Source organism: Parasteatoda tepidariorum, chromosome 2, assembly GCF_982258835.1.
Source record: "Parasteatoda tepidariorum strain Cologne lab strain chromosome 2, Ptep-v5.0, whole genome shotgun sequence".
NCBI lineage: Eukaryota > Metazoa > Arthropoda > Arachnida > Araneae > Theridiidae > Parasteatoda > Parasteatoda tepidariorum.
This window is the reverse complement of record NC_141756.1, coordinates 81,847,654-81,869,755: the sequence shown is the minus strand read 5'-3', so window position 1 is coordinate 81,869,755 and position 22,102 is coordinate 81,847,654. Positions and strand designations below refer to the sequence as shown.

General features: G+C 27.9%; 1 protein-coding gene and 1 pseudogene across 6 annotated transcripts in view; one reads left to right on the top strand and one right to left on the bottom strand.

The window, feature by feature from the left end:
* Positions 1 to 13,027, top strand: part of LOC107444246 (tropomyosin) — an 83,023-nt gene extending 69,996 nt beyond the window's left edge. For 3 of the 5 annotated variants that reach the window (XM_071177756.2, XM_087157615.1, XM_087157616.1), the window contains 7 exons: positions 1,367 to 1,500; positions 2,914 to 3,031; positions 7,093 to 7,163; positions 8,019 to 8,094; positions 8,173 to 8,235; positions 9,764 to 9,833; positions 10,436 to 11,998. In XM_071177756.2, coding sequence (XP_071033857.1) covers positions 1,367 to 1,500; positions 2,914 to 3,031; positions 7,093 to 7,163; positions 8,019 to 8,094; positions 8,173 to 8,235; positions 9,764 to 9,833; positions 10,436 to 10,518 — 615 coding nt within the window. In that variant the 3' untranslated portion in view covers positions 10,519 to 11,998. Of the gene's footprint in view, positions 1 to 1,366; positions 1,501 to 2,913; positions 3,032 to 7,092; positions 7,164 to 8,018; positions 8,095 to 8,172; positions 8,236 to 9,763; positions 9,834 to 10,435; positions 11,999 to 12,262 lie in introns of those variants that run through there. The other 2 variants (XM_043038841.3, XM_071177755.2) reach the window with 1 other exon arrangement.
* A 2,395-nt stretch (positions 13,028 to 15,422) lies between these two features.
* On the bottom strand, positions 15,423 to 19,004 carry LOC107444250 (bifunctional FAD diphosphatase/FAD synthase pseudogene; annotated as a pseudogene). Its single transcript, XR_015431422.1, has one exon. The product of XR_015431422.1 is annotated as a bifunctional FAD diphosphatase/FAD synthase pseudogene (transcript).
* Between the last annotated feature and the right edge of the window lie 3,098 nt (positions 19,005 to 22,102).

Below are 22,102 nucleotides of genomic sequence, written 5' to 3'. Positions count from 1 at the left end.
TTCTTTCTCTCATTTATTCTCCACCATTTCATAGCGCTATAACTTATTTAGGCTTTCCGTGGTTAACTTATTCTGCCATTTATAATTATTATCCCTGCGACCTCGAATAAAAATATCGTCGCATTTATAATTTAACTTGATATTCAACGCAGCTCGTGTCTGTTTTGGGAATTAATTTTAAAACAATCTAGCATTTGATTGTTTCATTTATATTTATGAAATTCAGAACATGGGAATTAAACTTATGCTTTTTTACTTCTGCTTAGGTATTTTGTGATTCATGGGAAATGCATTATTTGATTTTTAATCCCTACACCGCTAGAAGGAAATAAAAACTTCGGAAACGATTTTGAAAGTATTTCATGGAATATGACCTTGATTGTAGAAATTAAAGGAATGGAAGGGGAGAAAAAAAATTGTGGCTAGTTTTTTTTATAGTCAAAACTGGATTTATCTATTTTTCTTATTCAAATTGATTTCCAGGAGAAGCTGTCTCTATTGTGGTGTCTTGACGTTAGACTGATTCAAATGAAGAGCTTACATTCCTCGGATGTAAACCTTCGATATTATTTTTTAGCACAAAAAACGTTTCTAATTTAAATTATTTCAGCTTGACTCTGTATAATCAGTACAGAAAAAGTCAAGAGGAAATCTTATTTAGTATTTAAATTTTTTGTAAAATATAAGAATTCCCTTCAAAATAGTTTTCTTAATAAAATTTTTTTTATTGGTAATTAGAGAAATAAGTATTTGATTTTTTAAAACAACTATATATTTATAATATCATTCATCAATATAGAAACTTATGAAATTCTCGACATTATGATGCTTGAATTTTTGTCCTGTTTTAGAAGCTCTTATAATGATTAAGATACGTTTTTACATTCTGTTTTATAGCTCTTTATTTTAAATATTACACCCTGCCATGGATTGGTCTTAAAGTAAATGCAGGCCTACAATCCTGGGGGTAATTCATGCATTGATTCCCCCCTTTTTTTGTTTGTATTGATAAGTAGCTAACCAACAAATCCTTTGAATTTCAGTCTTAATATTGGAAAATGTTTCACAATGATAGAACAACCATTCAAATAACTTGTTCTGCTTGCCCCAACTTGGTAATTTCTTAAGAGAATATTATACCATAGGAGAAACCCTTTATGGCAAATTCTCCTATCTGAACTAATCTTTGAATTTTAAATGACTTATGTAGTTGAGAGAGAATTTACGAGGAAGACTTCCCAGCTTCCACTTGAAACAATTTTTGATCTCAATAAAGGATGACATATCCTTGCAACCTTTTTAGGTCTTTCCCATTATTAGCTCTCTTATTGTTACATTTTAAACTCAATTTTCTTTGTTTTTGCAGGCTGAAAGTGAGGTAGCTGCATTGAATAGGCGAATTCAGTTGCTCGAAGAAGATCTCGAGCGCTCTGAAGAACGTTTAAAAATTGCCACTGCTAAACTAGAAGAAGCTTCACAGGCTGCTGATGAAAGTGAACGGTGTGTAGATTTCTTAAGATTTCTTTTATTAGATTTAATTATTTATCAAAGTTGTTTCATCAACCAATAATGTTAAAAATAAGAAAAAAGTATTTAAATGTACAGTAAAAGTCCATTATAAGCCCAATTCATAATAGTTGCTTAAATTGTTATAAGCTAAGCAAATACACATATTTAATGTTGAAGCAATAATAAGTGTAGCAGTCAAATTTGTCTTTTTTTTTATTTTAAACTATTGTTATTTTATTTTGAACAACTAATGTTAGGAATGTATGGAAAAATTTATTGCTTGAAGAAAATGAAGTGCAATATTTTTTGACATCACTGATAATAGTGAATATTCATTTTTATAGTAAGTTGTCAAAAGGGGAAATAAGGGAGCCTGTTAAATATGTGGTTCAACAAGCTAGCACATTCTTGAGAATGTCTTCCATTTAAACCTTATTTGTATAATATTACTCACTTAAACAGCAAAAAAATGTTTTATTAAAAAAAAAAAATTAGTAATTTTCGGTGTAGTAATCTAACTCGCAATGAAATTCAACTATTTTTTTTTAGAATTTTTTATTTAATTTAATTTTTATGTGTTTAAAAAAAAGTAAAAAAAAAAAGTTGGCATTGGTCTACATTTTTTGGCAACTTTTCGCTTATGCCTGGCTAATTGAGAGGTACCAAATTTGGTTAAAATAGTAAAGGCCAGTAATTTTTAACTCCTTATCAACATAAAATTTTTTGTATCTTTAATATTTGCAGGGCTGATTGTGCTCCAGAAAAAATCCGGATTCCCGGAATTTTCACTAACAGTGATCCGGAAGTTTCCGGAGATCGAAGGTCCAGGCGTTTCAAAAAATCATTGATTGCAGAAGTTTCCGTAAATCAAATTTTCAAAGGGGGAACTTAAAATCGCAGTTTATTTTATTTGTTTCTAAGGGAGAGCCAGAGAGACTTTATAAGCTTATATTCATGATTAATGTTCATTTTTTATCAGTAAATAGTTGTTATATTCATAAACTCAAGAGAGAAAGACATATTTGTAAATTTTAATTACTTTTTCAGGTCATCATAGGTATGTGTAAAATTTTAAATATATTTTAAGTAAACTAAGAAATATTGAGAAAAAGGAAAAAAACCTTGTGTAAATTTTTTCTAATATTTCAATTTAAACTTTTTTTTTCTTCTTTTCTTTCTTTAACTCGAGGAATCTTCCGGAATTTTGACTTGGGCTCACAATCACCCCTGTATTTGTACTTTGACAGTGATTTGGAAATTTATCGTAATGGGCAAATTTATCATAATATACCATATTTGTATTAAGTTTTTACTATGTATGCAATTCAGTTTCCTTAAAAAATATTTTTATATATATATATCTATATATGTATTTAATTTTTTAAATGTAATATTGTTTTGCAGCATTCGTAAAGCTTTAGAAAATCGTACAAATATGGAAGATGATCGAATATCTCTTCTTGAAACTCAACTAGGTCAAGCAAGGTTAATTGCAGAGGAATCTGATAAAAAATATGAAGAGGTATGAATTGCTTTCAATGATTTTTCATTACATTTATATTTAGAGAAATTTATTATTTATGAATAGCTTAATTTTTGATGAACTTTAATGTCTGAAAGAAACATTCTTTATTTACAAATATATATATATTCTCTTTTTTATGTAACTTTATTTCCTATTTTTGAAGTATTTATTTAATATATTTTTTGAAATAAGATGTTTGCATTATAAATAAATATTGATTCTCATGTTTTTGTTATTATTAATTTTAGTTCATGAATGTTCTTCAATGTTATAATGTTTTTTAGCTTCAAAATAGTGAAAGAGAAATGCGATTGGTGATATTAAAAATTCAGATATCTATGACTGTTTCGTGGAGAGTTGAGAGGTTTACATTATTTTATATAAGCATCCTAAGTAACTAACACATAACAATAAAAAAGAGTATTGTTGCATGAAGTGCTGAGTAATAAAGAAGCACCATGTAATTATATTTTTATATATGTAGTTCATTAACTTGCTGAATCTTAAACAGTTTTGTACAAAGAATTATGTGATTTTGATTTAAAAATATTTTGGCAAGATTCTGTTTTTCTTGAGTGGTTTTTATTGGTGAATGATTAGCATAGTTATATGATTGTGTTTGCTGTAAATTAAAATTAGTATAGTAATGAATTTGAGTTTTAAAAAGTAATTTTTAATGAGCAATATTATATTTTGAAAAGAAAAAAAAATGTTTTACGAAAATAGTAAAATATCTTCATTTTTGAGCTTGTATTAGTTTTTCAATTAACTGCATGCTTGTAAGTATATAATCACCACTAACCCTTATGTCCCAAATTATTAAAAATCGAAAATGTGCAAAACTTTTTTGTCTCTTTAAATTAAGTACCTTACACTTAAAAAAATATTTTAATATTCATTATTTTCTAATTTTTCATAAATTTTTAGTTTGCGATTTACACTATATTGAGGTGTTGCAAAATGCTGACCTTACCTCTATTTTATTTTATCTATTTTTTTTAAAAAATTTGTATGTAATACTAACTGGTGCAATTAATTTTAAATTATTGTATTGTCAAAAGCAGTAAGAGTTTTTCTCGAACCTATCATATTAAATACTCTTTTTAAACTAAATTCAATCGTTTAACCACTCAGAATTTCCAAAAAGTAACATATTTTAAGCATATTTTAACCAAAAAAACAAAAAAACTTTTTTGCTCAAACATATTTTAAGCAAAAAAGTTAGCCTACAAGTGATTATTGGCAGAATGTCGTAAGATTTAAGTGAGGTCATGATTTCACAATACCTGATATTCAAATTTTGATTTGTACAGCCGTCCAATCAAATATGTTAGTTAGTAATCACATGTAACATGTAAATTCTATGTATACAATCAGTCCGCGATCATTGGTTTTTAGCTGATCATCTCATTTGAGATCATTTAGAAAAGTAATTCTGTGAGGTTAACACCTTAGGAAGTTAAATATGTAATATTTTTTTTTTTAACTAGTTGAAAATATTAATGAATTAAGAAAAAAATATGAAAGGCTTGCTTGCAAAATTGATCAAGATAGAATGCTGAGAAATTATAAAATAGCATCCTCGAAAGGATTGTCTACAACTAGTTCCATAGGTGATGTTCAACCTGAAATAATCAAGTGTTGTCAACTAGTAATAATAAATGGAAAGTCATATTACAAGGGCAGACAAGTTCTGATAGACTATTTTGTTCTATTTTAACTATCTTTAAATAATATTAGTGGGATGTAAAAGTTCCGCTGGGATAGTTGAGTAGTGTTAAAATGCATGTTACAAGGGGTAAACTATTGAATTCTCAAACAAGATTAAATGTTTAATCTCCCTATCAATGTTTTCATTTACTTTCTTTGCTCTTTATTTATCTTTGAATGTGCTTTATAATTAGATCATTAAGTTAAAAGTTCTATTAACTTTTCATTTGAAGTTTGTGGTTGCATGATCTTCCTAATAAGCTGTTTTTAATTGTATTGCTTGGTTTGAATTTACATGTAAATTGAGAAAAAAAATTTTTAAGTAAAAGGAAGAAAAAAAAAGGTTAAAACATTTACAAAAATGAAATTTTGAATGTATGAAGCTGAAGTGAAAATTTAAAGGAAATAGCTCTTTGCTACAACGTAAATGTATTTAGTTTTCGTTTATTATTCCTAGTTTATACATTTTATGACATTTAAAAATATATACTATATGTCTTGAATTTGTGTAGTAATTTTATTATTTTTTTTAGTCTAAAATTAGTTGTGGAAATGAAATCCTAATGCATTCCTATGTTTACTTGTTGAATGAATTTGGTGATTGTCTATATGAAACCAACTAATTTTATGTGTGCAAAATTTGAAATTTTACGAAATTTGAAGTAGTATCTTGAGACGTTTTTGTTAAGTAACTGAGTAATCAGTTTGTTTTCAATTAGTCTCCTCAATGTTTCTGAGGTAGATGTGGCAGTTTTATTTTACAGCTGAACGTTAAGATTGACCAGACATAACTAATTAAGGTAGTCAGAATTTTAAATTTTTTTTCTTCATTGAACTAAATTATTAAATTTATAAAAGTTAGTATGCTGTTAAAGTTTATGTAATTAATGTCAAATGGCAAAACGTAATTAAATTATTTATCCAAACATAAAAATGTCATCTTAAATTCATATAATTATAGTCTGCTTGTAACTTTAATTATAAACTAGATAAGGATTTTTTTTGTATTGATTTATTTAAAAATGTGACTGGCAAAAAATTATACATTGGTAATGTAATACAAAAAATAACTACTAAATTCGTAGCATTAATTTATTAAATTCTGAAATCTGTCAATTTTGTTTATGTATTCGTATTCAACAAAAAGAAAATTCCTTTTAGAAATCTATATTAACAGTAAGTACAAGATTAAGGCACATGTTACCTACCATCTGTATATTTTTATCATTTCTCTTTGCATTCTTAAAAAAATATATGAGTTTTTTATTTTCTTGTATATTTGATAATGCTTTATATAAATCTTAACATTACTTTATTACTTTAAGAATTTTTGCAGTGGTTACACATAATTTCTGAAGCATAATAAAGTTAATTAACCCTTTGCTTAAGGCACTTATCTTGGTTAAAGCTTTTTATTCTTGTCGACTTGTTGTAGGAGCTGTAAGCAAATTATTCTTCTTGTTTGTGATTTAAATCAATGTTTATCTTTTTCTAAACAAATAAGAAATTTTTTTTTTTATTTGAATCATTGACATCCTGTTTAGTCTAATGTTACATTTTTAAAGTTATTAATATGTATATAAATCAATTAGCTAACTTGGATTTTTCAGTCTTCCTCAAACGTACAGGAAAAAAACAATTTGAATACTTATGGGATCAACAGTAGGAAACTTTCATAAATTTTGAAAAAGTGTATAGCCTTTAGCATGCTAAGTGCTGTATGCAAAAGGGAGAAGGTTAAATTCTTCATAAATGATGATTAAAAAGAATTGTTGAAACACTTATAAATCCAAGAGTAATCATTCTGTAACACTTTGTATGTAAAAATAAATGTCTAATTTTTTATGCATATTTAATTTTAAATATTTGATACAAATTGATTTTGACACAATTCATTGTATTTTAATTTAAGTATTGTAATGAATTTTAAGAAATATAATTATATAGAGCATTTATTGCAGTAGCTGAAATATCCATAAAATTTTGTAAATGTTCTTAATAATCAATTTAAAATGAAATATAGTAATAGAAAATATTGTTCGTGTAGTGAAATTATGAAAATTGAAACAAATGTAAAATTTTTTATGTGTAATTTTTTGTACTGGCTATAAGCAAAAGGTTATTGTTTTTGGTGCTTATTAAATTGTGCTTGACAGATCTGTTTAAACCTGTTTAATCTTTGAACTTTTGGTTAAAAATAAGCAATTTGTATAATTATGATTCCTGAATATTTTAAATTTTTTTTAGAATCTCTTATATCCAATTTGAACATCGATTATTTGGTTTTTTAATTAATTCTTTTTTATAATTTTTTTAAATGGATTTTTTATAACATAATTTATTTGTAGATGGCTCGTCGAATTGCTATGCTTGAAGCTGATTTGGAAAGAGCTGAAGAGAGGGCATCAATAGGAGAAAGGTAAATTTTTATCAAACAGTAACTTTTGATCTATTGATCTAATGATTGGGTTTTCACGTTCTAGGACTCAATGGTTCAAGGGGTGGCCTCAAATATGTTAATAAGTGCAGACAATATTTTAAGTTATGAAATTAAACACAAAAACTTAATATCTCTGAATAAACATGCTTTTTGCTGACTGATCCGGTTTTCTAACTCCTAAAAAAAGGGGGTAGCCGGAATCTGAAAATATGGTGCCAATAGTTAGGTTAGACGGTGCCACAAAGTTTGGATCCCCTAATGAAAATTTTACTCTTTACATATTTCACTTCTCGAACTTTTTAAGCAAATGCAAAATTTTTTACATACAATTTTAAAATTCGTTTATCCAAAGATAATTCCATGCAAAAGATAACTTTTATTAAATACTTATTTTAAAAAAAAAAAAGATTATAGAAGAATTTAAAAATTTTTTTTTACTTGTGAGGTACAAATTTGTTTGCTTTATTTTAAAGAATGTAATTTTATATGGCAAAATACAAAATTCGAACCAAATCTGTCAAATAGTTTCTGAGACATCGAATTTTAAGAACAAATTAAAAATAAAAGTAATTAATGCATTGAATACTAATTAGGCAATTGAAAGATTTTCATAACTAAAAATATTTTTAAATTATTTGTTAATAAATAACATTTAGGAAACAAGTAAGAAGTTAATATCTTTGTCAAAACATGTAGTGAATGATACTTGTTTGGTGCTAAAAATTGTGAGGTCAGAACAATGTGAAATTTTATTGAAATTAATGAATTTTTTGTATCATAAATTTAAAGCTATATTTTGTGTACACGGAGTGAAATGTTTTTTCTTCTTTCCAGTAAAATTGTAGAATTAGAGGAGGAATTGCGTGTAGTTGGAAACAATATGAAATCTTTGGAAGTTAGTGAAGAAAAGGTATGACTTATTATTTTGTTTCATTGAGTTCAAAATACCTGTTTAGCTTTCTTTTAATTCACCATATTCATATTTTAGGCTATGCAAAAAGAAGAAGCCTATGACATAACTATTCGCCAACTCTCTCAAAGGCTTCAAGAGGTATGTTGTAAAAATGACCAATGATAAATATTATCGAAATGTTACTTTTTAAATTTTTTTTTTTTTGTGTATTTTTACAAAATTATGGGTAACTGCATTTCTTCCCATTCCCATAAAAATATTTTTGTTGTTTAATTGCCATTGATGAACTTTATTAATTGCAAAATGTTAATTTGCATTTAACAAAGTTAGTCTGTTATGTATTATTAGTTATATCTTTGAAAAAGCTTATTTCATCCTCACATTTCAAAAATTCTGTAAAACTATGTATTTCTGGTCAGTAGGTATTCATTGGAATGTCCTTATTTTCTTTTTAAACATAATTCCCTTATTTTTTCGAGTGGTGAAATTTCATCCCCTGATATCTGATTTCATTTTAGTGCTAAATAGAAGATGCAATTACATACCAGTAAAAATTGGTAATGAATTAAAAACAAAGTAACATTAGTAATAGCAACTCTCGTAACTGACTTGCATGCTTATGCAACATTTCTATACTTTATCAAGTTTTAAAAATGAGTCTGGGTTTATTTTAAAATTTTTTGACATAATTGTGAAAAAAGTCTTAAATATTAAATTTTTTACATAGTATTGTTCTTTTGAGTTCAACTTGCTTCAAAAGCATCTCACTTTGTTAAAAGTAATGTATTAAATAATGAAATATAGCTGTTATAATAGTGCAAAATTTCTATTTGCCAGCTATACATTGGTCACCAAATATTTAGGGTTACTGAGTAAGCTTTGTCCTATAAAATGTTTAAATTATAGGACAAATTTTTTTTTAAAATTATAGGACCCATTTCCCCAGATTTGAGAATTTGCAATAACACATTTAGATCTAGACAAAACTGCATCAAACCTTGTAGTTCGCCATGTCCGTGGCACTTATTATGTTTTTTTTTTTAAAATATCATTTTGGAATTGGATGTTTTCATTTTTCAGTCTTTTATGATTCTGGTCGCCAAAAAAGAAATTTATGCTACATCTTTTAATACTGTAAAAATTGTTCATCTTTTTCGTAAAAAAAAAAAAAGCTCTGAAAATTAGTTTGGCTTGTAGCTTTTCTTTAGTATTGAAATTTCAGGCCACGTTTCATGATATATTATAAGTTCTTAGAAGTTTAGTTTTAGTCTGAAAAATAGAATTAAAAAAAGTAGAATCCTACTTTTTCCTTCAGAAAATTTTTAGACCAGCAGTGTTATACTCATTGGTATAAGGTTATGTCATGTTATACTTATTTTTACTCATTTTAAATAATTATACTTATTTAAAAAAATTTTATCATATTTAAACACGTACCTGCTATATATTTGAAAAGATTCTTAATAGCTATGCCTAATATTGTTGACATATATATTTTTATGTGAAGTATTATACTTTTTAAGTGTCATGTTTTGTTTAGTGATTATAAAGCTTTTTCTATTTCTTTTGAACTATTAGTAAAGAGCCGCGCCTGGTTTTCAAACTATTTGTAATCCTTAATTTGATTAATATAAATGAGATTTGTTGACTGAATTTTGTTTTGTAGGCGGAAGCAAGAGCAGAATTTGCTGAAAGGTCTGTACAGAAGCTACAAAAAGAAGTTGATAGATTGGAAGGTAATTAACATTTAGTTGAGATTTATACAATTAATACTTTTTTTATGTAAATTTTACTTATTTTATCATTAATAAAAAAAAAAAAATTCGAGCCATGTAGGTATAATACATCTTATTACAGAAGTTATGTAAATTTATAATGCATTAAGATTTTAAATATAGGCAAGTTTGCATAGTAAACAAGAACGTATGAGCACTGTATGTGAGGAATTTGTCATCATTGTGGAATATTTTTAAAATTTGACCAATTATTTAAAAAAGAAAAGAAAAAATCAATTTCCTTATTCAACCCTGCTCTCAATTCTAGAAAGTTTGGACACAAGAACAGAAAATTTGGTTGGTCAATAACTAGTTTTAGATCTTCACAAAACTGACAAATTTAAAGAAGTATGTGCTGGCCACTATAATAATCAATATAGAGTTTTATAAAAATTAAAACACTTTAAACGGACTTTGTTAAAATTAAGTGGAGGCAGAAGGGTTAAAATTGCTTACAGAAAGTTTCTCAATGTTAAATTTTGTGTTTGTAGAAAGCTTTTCCTTTTTTTATGAGTAAAATTGAATTTTGATTGATTTATGGATGCAATTTTATCATTTAATAGATGAAATCCTTGCTGAGCGAGAGAAGAATCATCAACTTCAAGAAGAAGTGGAAAGCACTCTTAAAGACATTCAATCTATGTGAGAATTCAATTTTGCATGGCATGTTGTGTCCTCTGGAATAGGACGTTTCACAATCATCAGAGCTTCATACTTCTGTTTACCTACACTAAGTTTCTTTAAAATCACACTTTACATTAGAATTATTACAATCGCTAATTTATGTTATAGGTGTTTTATTAGAATGAAGTTAAAAAAGGAAATAGATTTTAAAATTCATTTTTTTAAAGAAAAAATTCTCTTTATGTTCTGTGCGTATTTATTTTTAAATAACTTATAAATGCCTTGGTGCTATTTTAGAAAGTAAAAACAAAAAGTGTGATTTTATTGAATCTAAATGTAAAATTTATACTCCGATGCTTGTTTATGCCCTGTAATGCTTATCTTTTAATTTTAAGTGACGCTGCTCAGATTTCTCTTCTGCAGAAATTGAAAATGCACAAAACTTTGCCTTTAAAAATAACTAGGACCTATTAATGTATTGTCTAATGTGTATGAATAATCAGCTCTTCTGTAAATAGCAATATTACTTTAAATGAATGAAGCAATTTTTTTTTTATATCTCTTTTGCTTCAGCATGTGAATGAGATGCCTGCATGTATATATTGGGTATGTTTAGTTCGCTTTTGCTTTGTAGTGCTTGTTTAGATTTTTTTATGTAGTTTTATCTTCCTTGTATGATTTCTTCCTCCACATTTCTATTCAAATTTATTTATATTTTTGTTATTTCTTTGCACAATAAATATTAAGGCATGTAAGTGTTACACCTTAAATAAAAATTATTTGTAATTGTTGATTATGTCTAATGCACTTAAATATTTGTTAATAAACATTATTTTATCTGTATTCCTTTAAACGGTTTGCTCTTTTCAAAATGTTATTTCCCGTAGAAAACTAAAATTTAATAGTCGTTCCAAAAATTTTTGGACTATAAATTTTGTACTTGTTGAACTACTTATGTCGTGTGTATATTTAAGAAACGTTTTTACTTTGCTTTTTATGAATAATTTTAACTTCCAGCCCAAATGTTTTTTTATATCTTTTTAAAAACAATGTTACAAGTGTCTTTCAATTTTTTTTAATCAAAAAAGATTTTAAATTATGGAATTATTTAAATAAATTTTGAGTTAATGAACATCAAATCTTCTGCAAATTTAATCTATCTATTTTAGTCTTTGTAAGATTTGATTATTTATATTGTTTGGAACAGATGTTACAATTTGAAGAGCAGATTTAAGTTTTTATAAATTAAATTAAAACATATATTATATCGAATGCAGCTATGATTATCGTAGAATATAGTCAATTCTAGGGTTGGTAGGTTTTGATGTCACTTTTTTTTTACATTGGATAATCAAAAACCTTCTGTGAAATGCTTATCTTTAAACTGAAAAGATTTTTATAACCATATAAACATCTGCATCAGTTTGTATCTTTAATAAAAATTAATGTGGTCAGTTTTATGTATTTGAGATTTTATCAAATAAAACTGCATAAGTTTTTTATATTGATATTCTCATTTTTGACTTTACCTTAATTTTTAGTCTTTCGGTGTCAACAAGCCAACCCTGGTTAATTTTTATCCTATAAAATAATTTGAATATATGGTGTATCAAACTATATTTATCATGTTTTGATATCAGTTAAAATACTTTACTATGTGATTGTGAAAAAGAGCACAGTGCCTATAATTAGCATTTGATTATCAACATATTTTGTTTTCATCAACGATCGGTTGATTCTTATTCCCGGATTCTCTCCCCTTACAGATGATTCCTCTTCCTATATTGCCTCAAATCTCGTAAGCTGCCACCAGAGACTCATTTAGCGGAGCTTACTGGATCTTTTAAATTGCCAACGGAATGTTTGCCTTTACGTATTGAAACTTTCATCAGTCTTTTAATTTCAAATCATTACAACTTAAAATATATATATATATTATAAAAAATCATGCTTAGTTTCTTGTGATATTTTCTCTTTCCTCTATGTTTTGTAACATCTTTTAAAGCTATTAACACATTTTGATATCATGAGATTTACTGTGACATTTTAAAGGATTGTTTCTTTATAAATATATTATAGCTGCTTTTATCGTTTTTTCCCCTTCTTTTAATCATAATAAATTTGTAATACTTGCATTTGGATTTCCCTGCCCAAGGGGAAATCGACACTTAATACCTGGGTGATGGAATTGCAGAGGGATTTTTCTTCCCTCTTAGATCAATGTATTGGTTCTGGCTAGCTGGATTACAGCAAAAGCAGTTGTAAAGAAAAGTCGTTAGCTTTTTATGCACATTTTAAAATGTTTATTGTTACAAAAAAATCATTGAACATTTTTCTGTTCACTAATCACTCTGAAGGAATCGCTCATTTGAAATTCCTGTGTTTGATGATGCCTTTATATCACAATTTGAAATGGTTGTGCATTGTGTTATCTTTTTTATTCAGCGATAATGCTGACTTGTGTGAAATTTGCTGAAATGTTTTATTTCTATTATTGAATTGGCTGCCAATAAAATGAATGTAGATTATCATTTTCTTGGTTTTATTTTGTCTAATATAACATTAACCCTAAATAAACATATATCAAGTAGAAATCTGACATACCAGTTCGTATAAGTTAAAAGATAAAACTTTTTTTATGTTTCAACGAAATTTAAGAATTTTTCTTCTGCTACACTTTTTCTTTTACATTAATAAAGGAAATATAAAATTAAACATGTTTTTAATTCATAGTTTAGGAGATGAATAATTAATTACAAAGTAACACTGATTGAAATTTATGCTGTCAATTAAGACATTTTCAATATGAAAGATTGTAACTGGTTCTTGTTTGTTTAAACTTAATGAATTTATGTAAAAGTTGGATTTCTTACAATGTAAACAATAACTTTTGCAAATCTTAATTTTTAAAAAATAAATGCATAACCTCTCCCCATTAAAAATGTTACTGTATAAGTAGTTTCTTCCCATTAACACATTTTAATATACCACATAGCCTTACCTCCTATTTTTGATTAAGAGATAGCAAATCTCTGGTGTTGGGTGTATAACTCTACTGTTATTGACATATCTATTATATTATTTATTTATTATATTTATATAGACGTGTCAAATGATACTAAATTTGTAGCAAATTGTGGATTTAAACGATATTGTAGTCTTGAAAAGTGTGGAATTTCAAATTCTTTGTATAGGGTAAAGACAACTTTTGTGACTCCCAGCAGACGAGGGTGAAGCAGAATAAATTGAAGATAGGGATTCATATGCAGACACATAATGTTCGAAAAATATGTAGCTTTACGGTGTGTTTAAAAAAATTTCTCGAATATATAAATTTTTTTCTGAAAGTAATTTTTCGAAAAAATAAAAAACTTTATATATATAGAAAATTTGAGAGAAAATGAATTTTCCATAAAATATTAAAGTTTTCATACAGAATAATTATCTATCTCATTATTTATAATGCATTGATATTTCCCGATCCAATAATGTCTGACTTTATTGCCAGAGTTAAAAGTAGACTTCCCAATTTTTCATTAAGTTTTGGGGGTTTGAAAAGTCTACTTACACACTGGGATATACGGTATATCTATAAAAGATCTTAAAAATGCATGAATACTATGAGTAGTAAAAGTAAACGCAAGTTATAGGAAGGTCAAAAGGGTAAATTAGCCAAATAATTACACAATATACAATTAATAAATTTTTTTTCTTCTAAGGTTCAGGATAAAAAAAAATATTAGTTCCGAATTATATTCATCAAACAATTATGCGTCCCGCAGTGGACTGATCGTTAAGACACAGTTCCCAGCAGATCAACGAAGTCAAGCATCACTGGCTACGGTCAGTGTGCGGGTGGGTGACCACTTGGATCAGTCTACGTAGGGACCGAGGGTGTGCGGTATTGGTCCTCGTTAAACTGTTCTACCGTAAAGTGCTAGACTCCGTGTGCAGGTCGTCGGGCTACTGAAGCGGGGGTGCCATCCCCTCTGCAGAGGATCAAAATTGTGATGGTATGTCTTCGGATCATCCTCAGGGGTGTTTCCTAGCCCATCGTGCAGCTCTAGTGAGACGTAAATTAACTACAACAACTCAAACAATAGTGCAATTTAAATATTAAAGTTATGAAGTGAAGTGGGCACTCAGTAACTATCAATATGTTTCTTGCATCTTTTTATCAAAATTGATTGAAACTTAGAAATTGATAAGTGTAATTTAGTTTGATAAATTGTGACTAAAAAATACTTTTATTCAAATTTTACTCTTCAAAAAATAAACAGCTTATTCAAACTGCAATAAATTTTATGAGTAACACTCTCAGTTGCTGCTTTTTTTGAATATATTAGTATAAAGTTAAAAAATTAAATTCTCTCTCATATTTAGCCAACTGTAGATGCTAGAACTGTGGGACTTAAGCCTATAAGAGTATTTTTTTTTTAAACTACATATAGGTAATGAGATATTTTTGTGTTGCCATCTAGTGGAAACTTGTGATGTAGTAATCTAGAAGCATTACTGAAGAACATTATGATGTAATAATTTTACGTTTAAAAAAGTGTGGATTATCATTATAGTGCCTAAATTTCTTCAAGTACACGTAAATATCTTTTCCTACAAGTTACACAAGGTAAGTAAATCTTACTTATAAAAGAGTTAGTAAAATTAACATGCACTGAATTTTTTTTGTTTTACTTCCACAAATATGTAAAAAAAAAATCGGTGAAGTAATAATAATAAAATGTGCATCAACACATTTTTTTCGGAAAATATAGATGAAAATATTATTTGAAATAAGTTTAGTGATATAAAACATTGATTTTTCAATGAATTGATACATGATTTAGATTTATGACAGACATCATTCTGAGGGAAATTAACATGTGGAAAATGTTCTTCAGGAATCTAAAAATTTCACTTGTAGGACAATCAAGACAAAATATATAAAATTTTATTGAGTGAATAATAAACAACAATAACTTATTTTACTCATAGTTATAAAAATCTTATTTCAGTAAATTTGAAATGAAACTTAACGAAAAACATATTTTAATTTCATGAAATAATGCAGTCTTATTTTTATGACCTCAAAAAATTATTTTAGTTCTTCACTTAGGAAGTTTTATTTAATAAATTGCATTTGATAGTGCAAAAAAATATTAAATAAGATAAACACAATTTAATTAACTTTTATTAATGCAGATTCCTCTATTATTCTGTGATTTACCAATTGATAATTTTTGTTTTAATTGTTTAGGGGTATGAAAAATATCCTACTTGTCTTATACAAAAATATAAATAATTTTTATCTCTATCTACATGATTTTATCTCTTTATTTACATTTTGACATGCACAGCACTGTGGTCAGAAGATATGTCTCAATTTTAAAACTTATAAAGAAATGTTGAGTTTAATTAAAAACCATTTACAGGGTGCGTAGCGTTTTTAAAAAGTGCTTAAAAGCACTTTTTCATTGGGTGTTTTTAAAAAGTGTAATTTTCCCTTTTCCAAAATGAGATTTTTGCTTCGAATTATACAAAAAGCGTGTTTTTCTCATTGTTCTATTTAACGTTTTTATAATTCATTCAACTACAATTAATTTCGACATACCATCTGTCTGTAGCGCATGAAAACGCCAATCCTTTTATGAAATACTTGCGGGTTCGAATACTGAGCTGGATTCGGTCAGAAGGATTCAGGCATTATCATGAACAACTCTGCTGCATTTGGCAAGAGAGATTATCTTTTTAAATAATAGATAAATTAATTATTTTTTTGAATAATTTTTTTACATAATTGTGTAAAGTAATTATAAATTTAAAGAATTGACTGATTCACTCAATATTGAATGCATTAAGAATTGTGAAATTGTTTTTATGGTGGCTAATATAATCACGAAAAGAATTCTTTGTCAGAATCTAGTTATTTTCTCATGATCATGTAACTTACAAAACTATTTTGCATTTTGTTAACATATAGATATGAAGAACTTTCAACAATATGAAGGAAAAAAATTATTAGTGCGCATATCCTAATTATAATATTTTTTTAGAGTACTTAAAAGGTGCTTATTTTTTGCTGAAAAATTTGGCTACGCACCCTGATTTAGAAGACTATTAAATTCACAAGAATAAAAGTTTTTAAAATTGTCTTTTCCATTAATTTTGTGTTAGCATAAAAGTGGAGAGGGAAATGATTTACTTGAAACTGTTAAGTGATGGATTTTGGAACGCTTATCCTTTAGTTCCAATGACCTTTATCATATACAATACACAATAAGGAAGTTGTAACTTAAAGCTAAAATTCTAAAAGGAATAATCTCAGCTTAAAAGTGTTATGCTATAGGTAGCTACGGTTAAAAAAAGTAAAAATTAAACAAGTTTCAAATCATTTTTGCATATAAATCATGTATAGATTTTTAGGGTTAATAATTTTTGTTTTAATTCATTTGCAATTAAATTTTCAGAATTTTAAAATTATTATAAAAAGAAAAACTTAGATAAAAACTTTTTTGTACTGAATCCTAATCATACAAAGAGCAACTCCAAGGTGTCAAAATAGCAATGAAATAAAAAATACATAAATATAGTATAAGTAATGTATATACATAATAACTGTAATTATTTATCTTTTGGGTTAGTCTAATTTTGTGTTACTTAAGTTAACGGCATGCAAAACTTGGTGACTATTTTCACATAGGATCTCATATGGAAATCTCAAAAATTGTATATAAAACTAGTAGTTCTATAGAAATAGTAAATGCTAATATAATCATCGATTTCTTAGTTTTGTGTTAGCATATAAGCAGGCTTGTAAATAGGAATTTTTGTTTCACTGGAAACCAAAAGTGCTGGATTTTGAAAAGTTTGTCCTTTTAGTCCCAAGGATGTATAACCTCTATCATACAATACACAATAAGGAAGTTGCAATTTTCGAATAAAATTCCAAACATCAGAATAGCACCAGTCTAAAAGTGGTAAAAATTGCACCACAGGCTTCTGCTCATACTCTGGATTAAAATATTTTAAATGTTCCGCACCAGGATCAGATCGTCTAGTACCCATCAATAAAACTCGTATTTGTGGATTCGTTTCCAGAAATTTCAAAACAATAGGCTTGAAATCTCCATTTAATATTGTCAAATTTAAGTTATAAAGTTTAGCAGAACTGGAAATAAATTCTTCAACTTCTTTAAATGTTTCACCATTTTTTACATACAAAGCATGTAATCTAACACAATTAGACTGTTCTAACTTTTGCACACTAGTATATAAAAGATGCAACAAAGCAATACTATCTTTACTTCCATTAAAGCAAATACATATCTCTGATAAATGGTGCACCATTAATTTGTGTACCATGTTAAAAGATGACGAATAAATAGCATTATCTTTGCAAATGCTAGATACATCACTAATGCAGGATTTAAAAACATTTTTAAGTTCCACTATTCTTTCTTTGGGCATAGATTTCGTAATGAAATCCTTAGCCCCATTAACTGCATTTGCATCAGCACCCTCCATAGTTAGCTTAACTCTATAATAATTGTTGATAAATGAAGGATATGATCCAAATTTAACGAGACCTTTAAATGTCTCAACAGCATGATTTAGAATTGGGGTAATTGAAACTTCATCAACATTTAAATGCAGATACTGAACGAAATTCGGTTGATTTTGCAATGAAAAATTAGACTTGAATACTTTAAATCCTCTTTGAAGTAACATTGGCACACCTGGGAACATGAATACATTTCTGGCAGAAATTAAAGGAAATCTATATTTTTGACCATCGTTGTTGGTTTTAAAATTGAGGATCGCAGATTCAGGTATTGATGAAAATTTTAACACAGCAGTATTTTGATTTGCTTTAGATGCAAAATATTCTTTAAAGATAGCTTTTAATTCTTCGTTTTGTACGAGTTTTTCACCGAAGGCTTTGGCAACAGCTTCAAAAGTAACATCATCGTGAGTTGGTCCAATGCCTCCACTGGTTAATACAACCGTACAAGTGCGAGACAAGGATAACACTTCTTCCGCAATGACATCTACATCATCAGGCACTAAGGAAATTTTATTTATTTTAATCCTGGATTGATTTAAATTTTTTATAAAAAATGACGAGTTTTCATCCTCAGCTTCACCTTTCAAAATTTCATCTCCAATTATAAGAACGCCAGCACTTACTTCAAAAGAATTTTGACTTCTGGAACAAAAATTTCTGAGTAACTGATTAGGATAAGTTCGTAAGAAGCTAAAAGATTTTGATATGAAATTTCCAGTTAATCTTTTGATGATCATCATTTATCGTTAGCTCAGATTCATGGGATTCACGGTGGGATTTGTTTACAAAATAATGAAAAAGTGATGCCAGAGTTTGTTTTAATAATTTAAGCAAGTTGAAGATTATGGCCGAGTAGTAGCGTGACATTAGGCTAAAATGAGCGTTACTTAAATGACGTCAGAAAACCTGTTTTAGAAATAACCTGGAGATTGTTTACAAGCCTTAGTTTACACTACATGCAATTCGCACAACTCCGATGGTAATCCAGAGAAAAGGAGAACCTGATAGGTGAGTTTTTTGCTGTGGAATATATTTCACCAATCAGGTTCTTTTTTCTCCTCGACGGCCCTCGAAAGTTCGTGAATTGCATGCAGTGAGAATGGCCCTTAATAAAAAACTTCATATCAGTTTAAATTATTAAAAGAAATGAATTTCTCTCCTTCAATTCTTTCTTTGTGGCATAGCCATTTGTGCTAAGAGAATTTAGAGTCCATTCTCAGCGCTTGCTAAAATTCGCATACGAATGAGAACATGATGATGAACATTGACGAATGGCTCTGATCTATTTCAACAATTGGGTTCTCATTGGGATGCGATTTTTTCTCTTGCAGTTAGAACGGCACTATACTTAAGGTGCCTGGTGTTTATGGGTATTGTGCATGTAATTTAGAGGATTTTAAATTAATTTTCGTTAACCCTGGATTTTTATTTTAATCTTCCTTCATAATGCATTTAAACACAATATATTACTACTGCAATTTATGGTGTTTTTCAATTTGTCAAATTGCCATGAAATTTGCTCACATCAGTTAGGCATATTCTATTTATGCTTTTTGCTAGGTTATCCAGTACTTTCGTATAACAAAACTGCAACATTCTCTATCAGATCTGAGAGATTAAAGTTCAAATTTAAAACAAAGAGTCTTTGTAATATCTATTTGTAACTTGTAATCTGTTTTTCTCCTCACAAGAAGTGTTTCAAATGCTATACTTTGTATCAAGCACACATGTCACCAACGTAATATACATAATGAAGAACGATAAAACTGAAACTGAATATGGTTCATCATCCTTCATGTTGAGAACTTGAGGTTGGAAGGGAGATCTTGAGTTCGACGAAAGGTTCGACATGAAGCAAGATTGATTTGAAATCAGACGTAACTGATTCGCGTTGGGAGAGAAAATTAAATAGATTTGAGGGTAGTGATGAGATTAAAGTCTTACAACACATAATAAAGTATGAGGGTTTGTGCTTTGAAGTCAATGTTGTGTTTCAGCGATTACAAGGAAATTCATTGCAATAAGCTCAATTCGGATTTAAACTTCATTATTGTCGTTTCCACCAAACACTTTGAATTGTGGATAGTAGAGGTGGTGGGTTTAAATACTACCGCAATCCTGGGGGAAATTTTGTGATCACTCTCTTACATGTGCTTTCTGTTTTTCAATTAGACCGGGGCTCATAAACCGTACTTTATGAAGAGCCTACATATGTGTCTGTATCAATAAGTAAGCAAATAAAATTAAACTTTAAACTTATAATGCATCTGTAGGTATGAGGGGCCTCCTTGGCCGAGTGGTGTCGCCGGCCAAACGCTGTGAGAAACGTGGAGGTAATGGGTTCGAATCCCGCTGTTACCCTAAATGTATCTTCGTGCTGTCCTTCTCTGTATCTGTCCTTCTATTCGACTAAGGTTTATAAGCCTAAATTGAGCACACAAGCATGCAAGTGTATGTAATTCCAATAAGTAAATAAATAAATATTTATAGTTATGAAACGTAGTGACGAAGTGTTCCAGCAAAGAAACAAATTACTAACTATTGGATTTAATGTCGATTAGTGAATGTTACCGTCGATTTTATGATACAAGAAGTAAATGTTCAACTCTAAATATATTCATTCAAAGTAAGTAAATTAATTTCAATGCTTAGCATATTGGTTTAGTAATTAGTATAATTTGCCTATGAATAACTATCATATCACTAATAAAATTTAGGAGCAAATAGTTCGATTGAAATAGTTCATTTGTCATAAATAGAAAAATATGCATTTAGTATATGTATATACAAAATATGTATATGTATATAGAATATGTATATGTATATTCAAAAGTATGTATGCGTATATAAATAAATAAAATATGAAAGACTTAATCAAATTTATATGATTTACATTTTTATTGTGAGGAATATTTCCTCCTTTAAAAAAGAATATAAATAAAATTTTAGGTAAAATAATAATATTTTGAAGCAGTCTTTAGCAAAAAAATCTCTATAAATCAATATATTTTAGAAGTAAACATTTTGAATCAATTTTATAAAGTGACTGTTTGAAGTTATGCTCAGGGGAAAATAGTTTTTTATTTTACTAAACGGTACTTTAAGAGTAATTTAGTTGTTAAAATGTTTATTTATTTACTTTTTTATTGAGAATTGCTGTTTTTTCTCTCTGTGAAATCAGATTGCCTGTATAGCTGTATTATTGATGAGATTATTATTTTTTTATTATTATTATGATTGCGAAGACCAATTTAAATATAATGTGTTAAAAACCATATCGAAAAATTGTATTTTTTCTTTTTTGATGGGCTGTAAGTGGAACTTGACGTGCTACCATGCTCACGTAGTAAGATTCAGAGTTGCTCAGATCAAATATAATGAGGGAAAAGATAACACATTGTTATTTTTTGTAAGAAATTATTTTTGGATGAACGAATCTTATAATTGTGAGCAAATAATTTTCAATTCATTAAAAAAGTTCTCGAGATATGGTACACTACATTAAAATTAGCAATAAAGGTTCCAAACTTTCTGATCAAACTCTTGGGACCCTATTTACCAGGTTGCGGCTACCTTCTGTCGAAAAAGAGTATGTTTATTCAGAGATAGTACGTTTTTGTGTCTGATATCGGAACTTAAAATATCCTCATAAATATTTAGCATATTTTTAAGTCACCCTATCGAACTCTTAGGACCACTGAGTCCTTAAAGATGAAGATCCAATTATCAGAACAATAGTTATTCAAAGTAGTCCGTTTTTTGCGCACTGCGAATATAAAAATAATAATGTGAAATGTTCTTGTTTCTTATCAGTCTCTTTCAGAATAAAGGCACAGAATATTTAAATAGATTTTTTTAAAAATCTATATTTGTTGATATAACTTTTTAAATTGTATGTTATTGCTAAAACGATACATTTAATCTCAAACTTAAAACCACTTTATTTTTTCCCCAATTTTTATTTTTTGTGACTTATCATTGTATCCGGCCCGGGATAGCTTGGTTGGTAGGGCGTTGGGCCCATTTCCAAGGGGTCGTGTGTTCG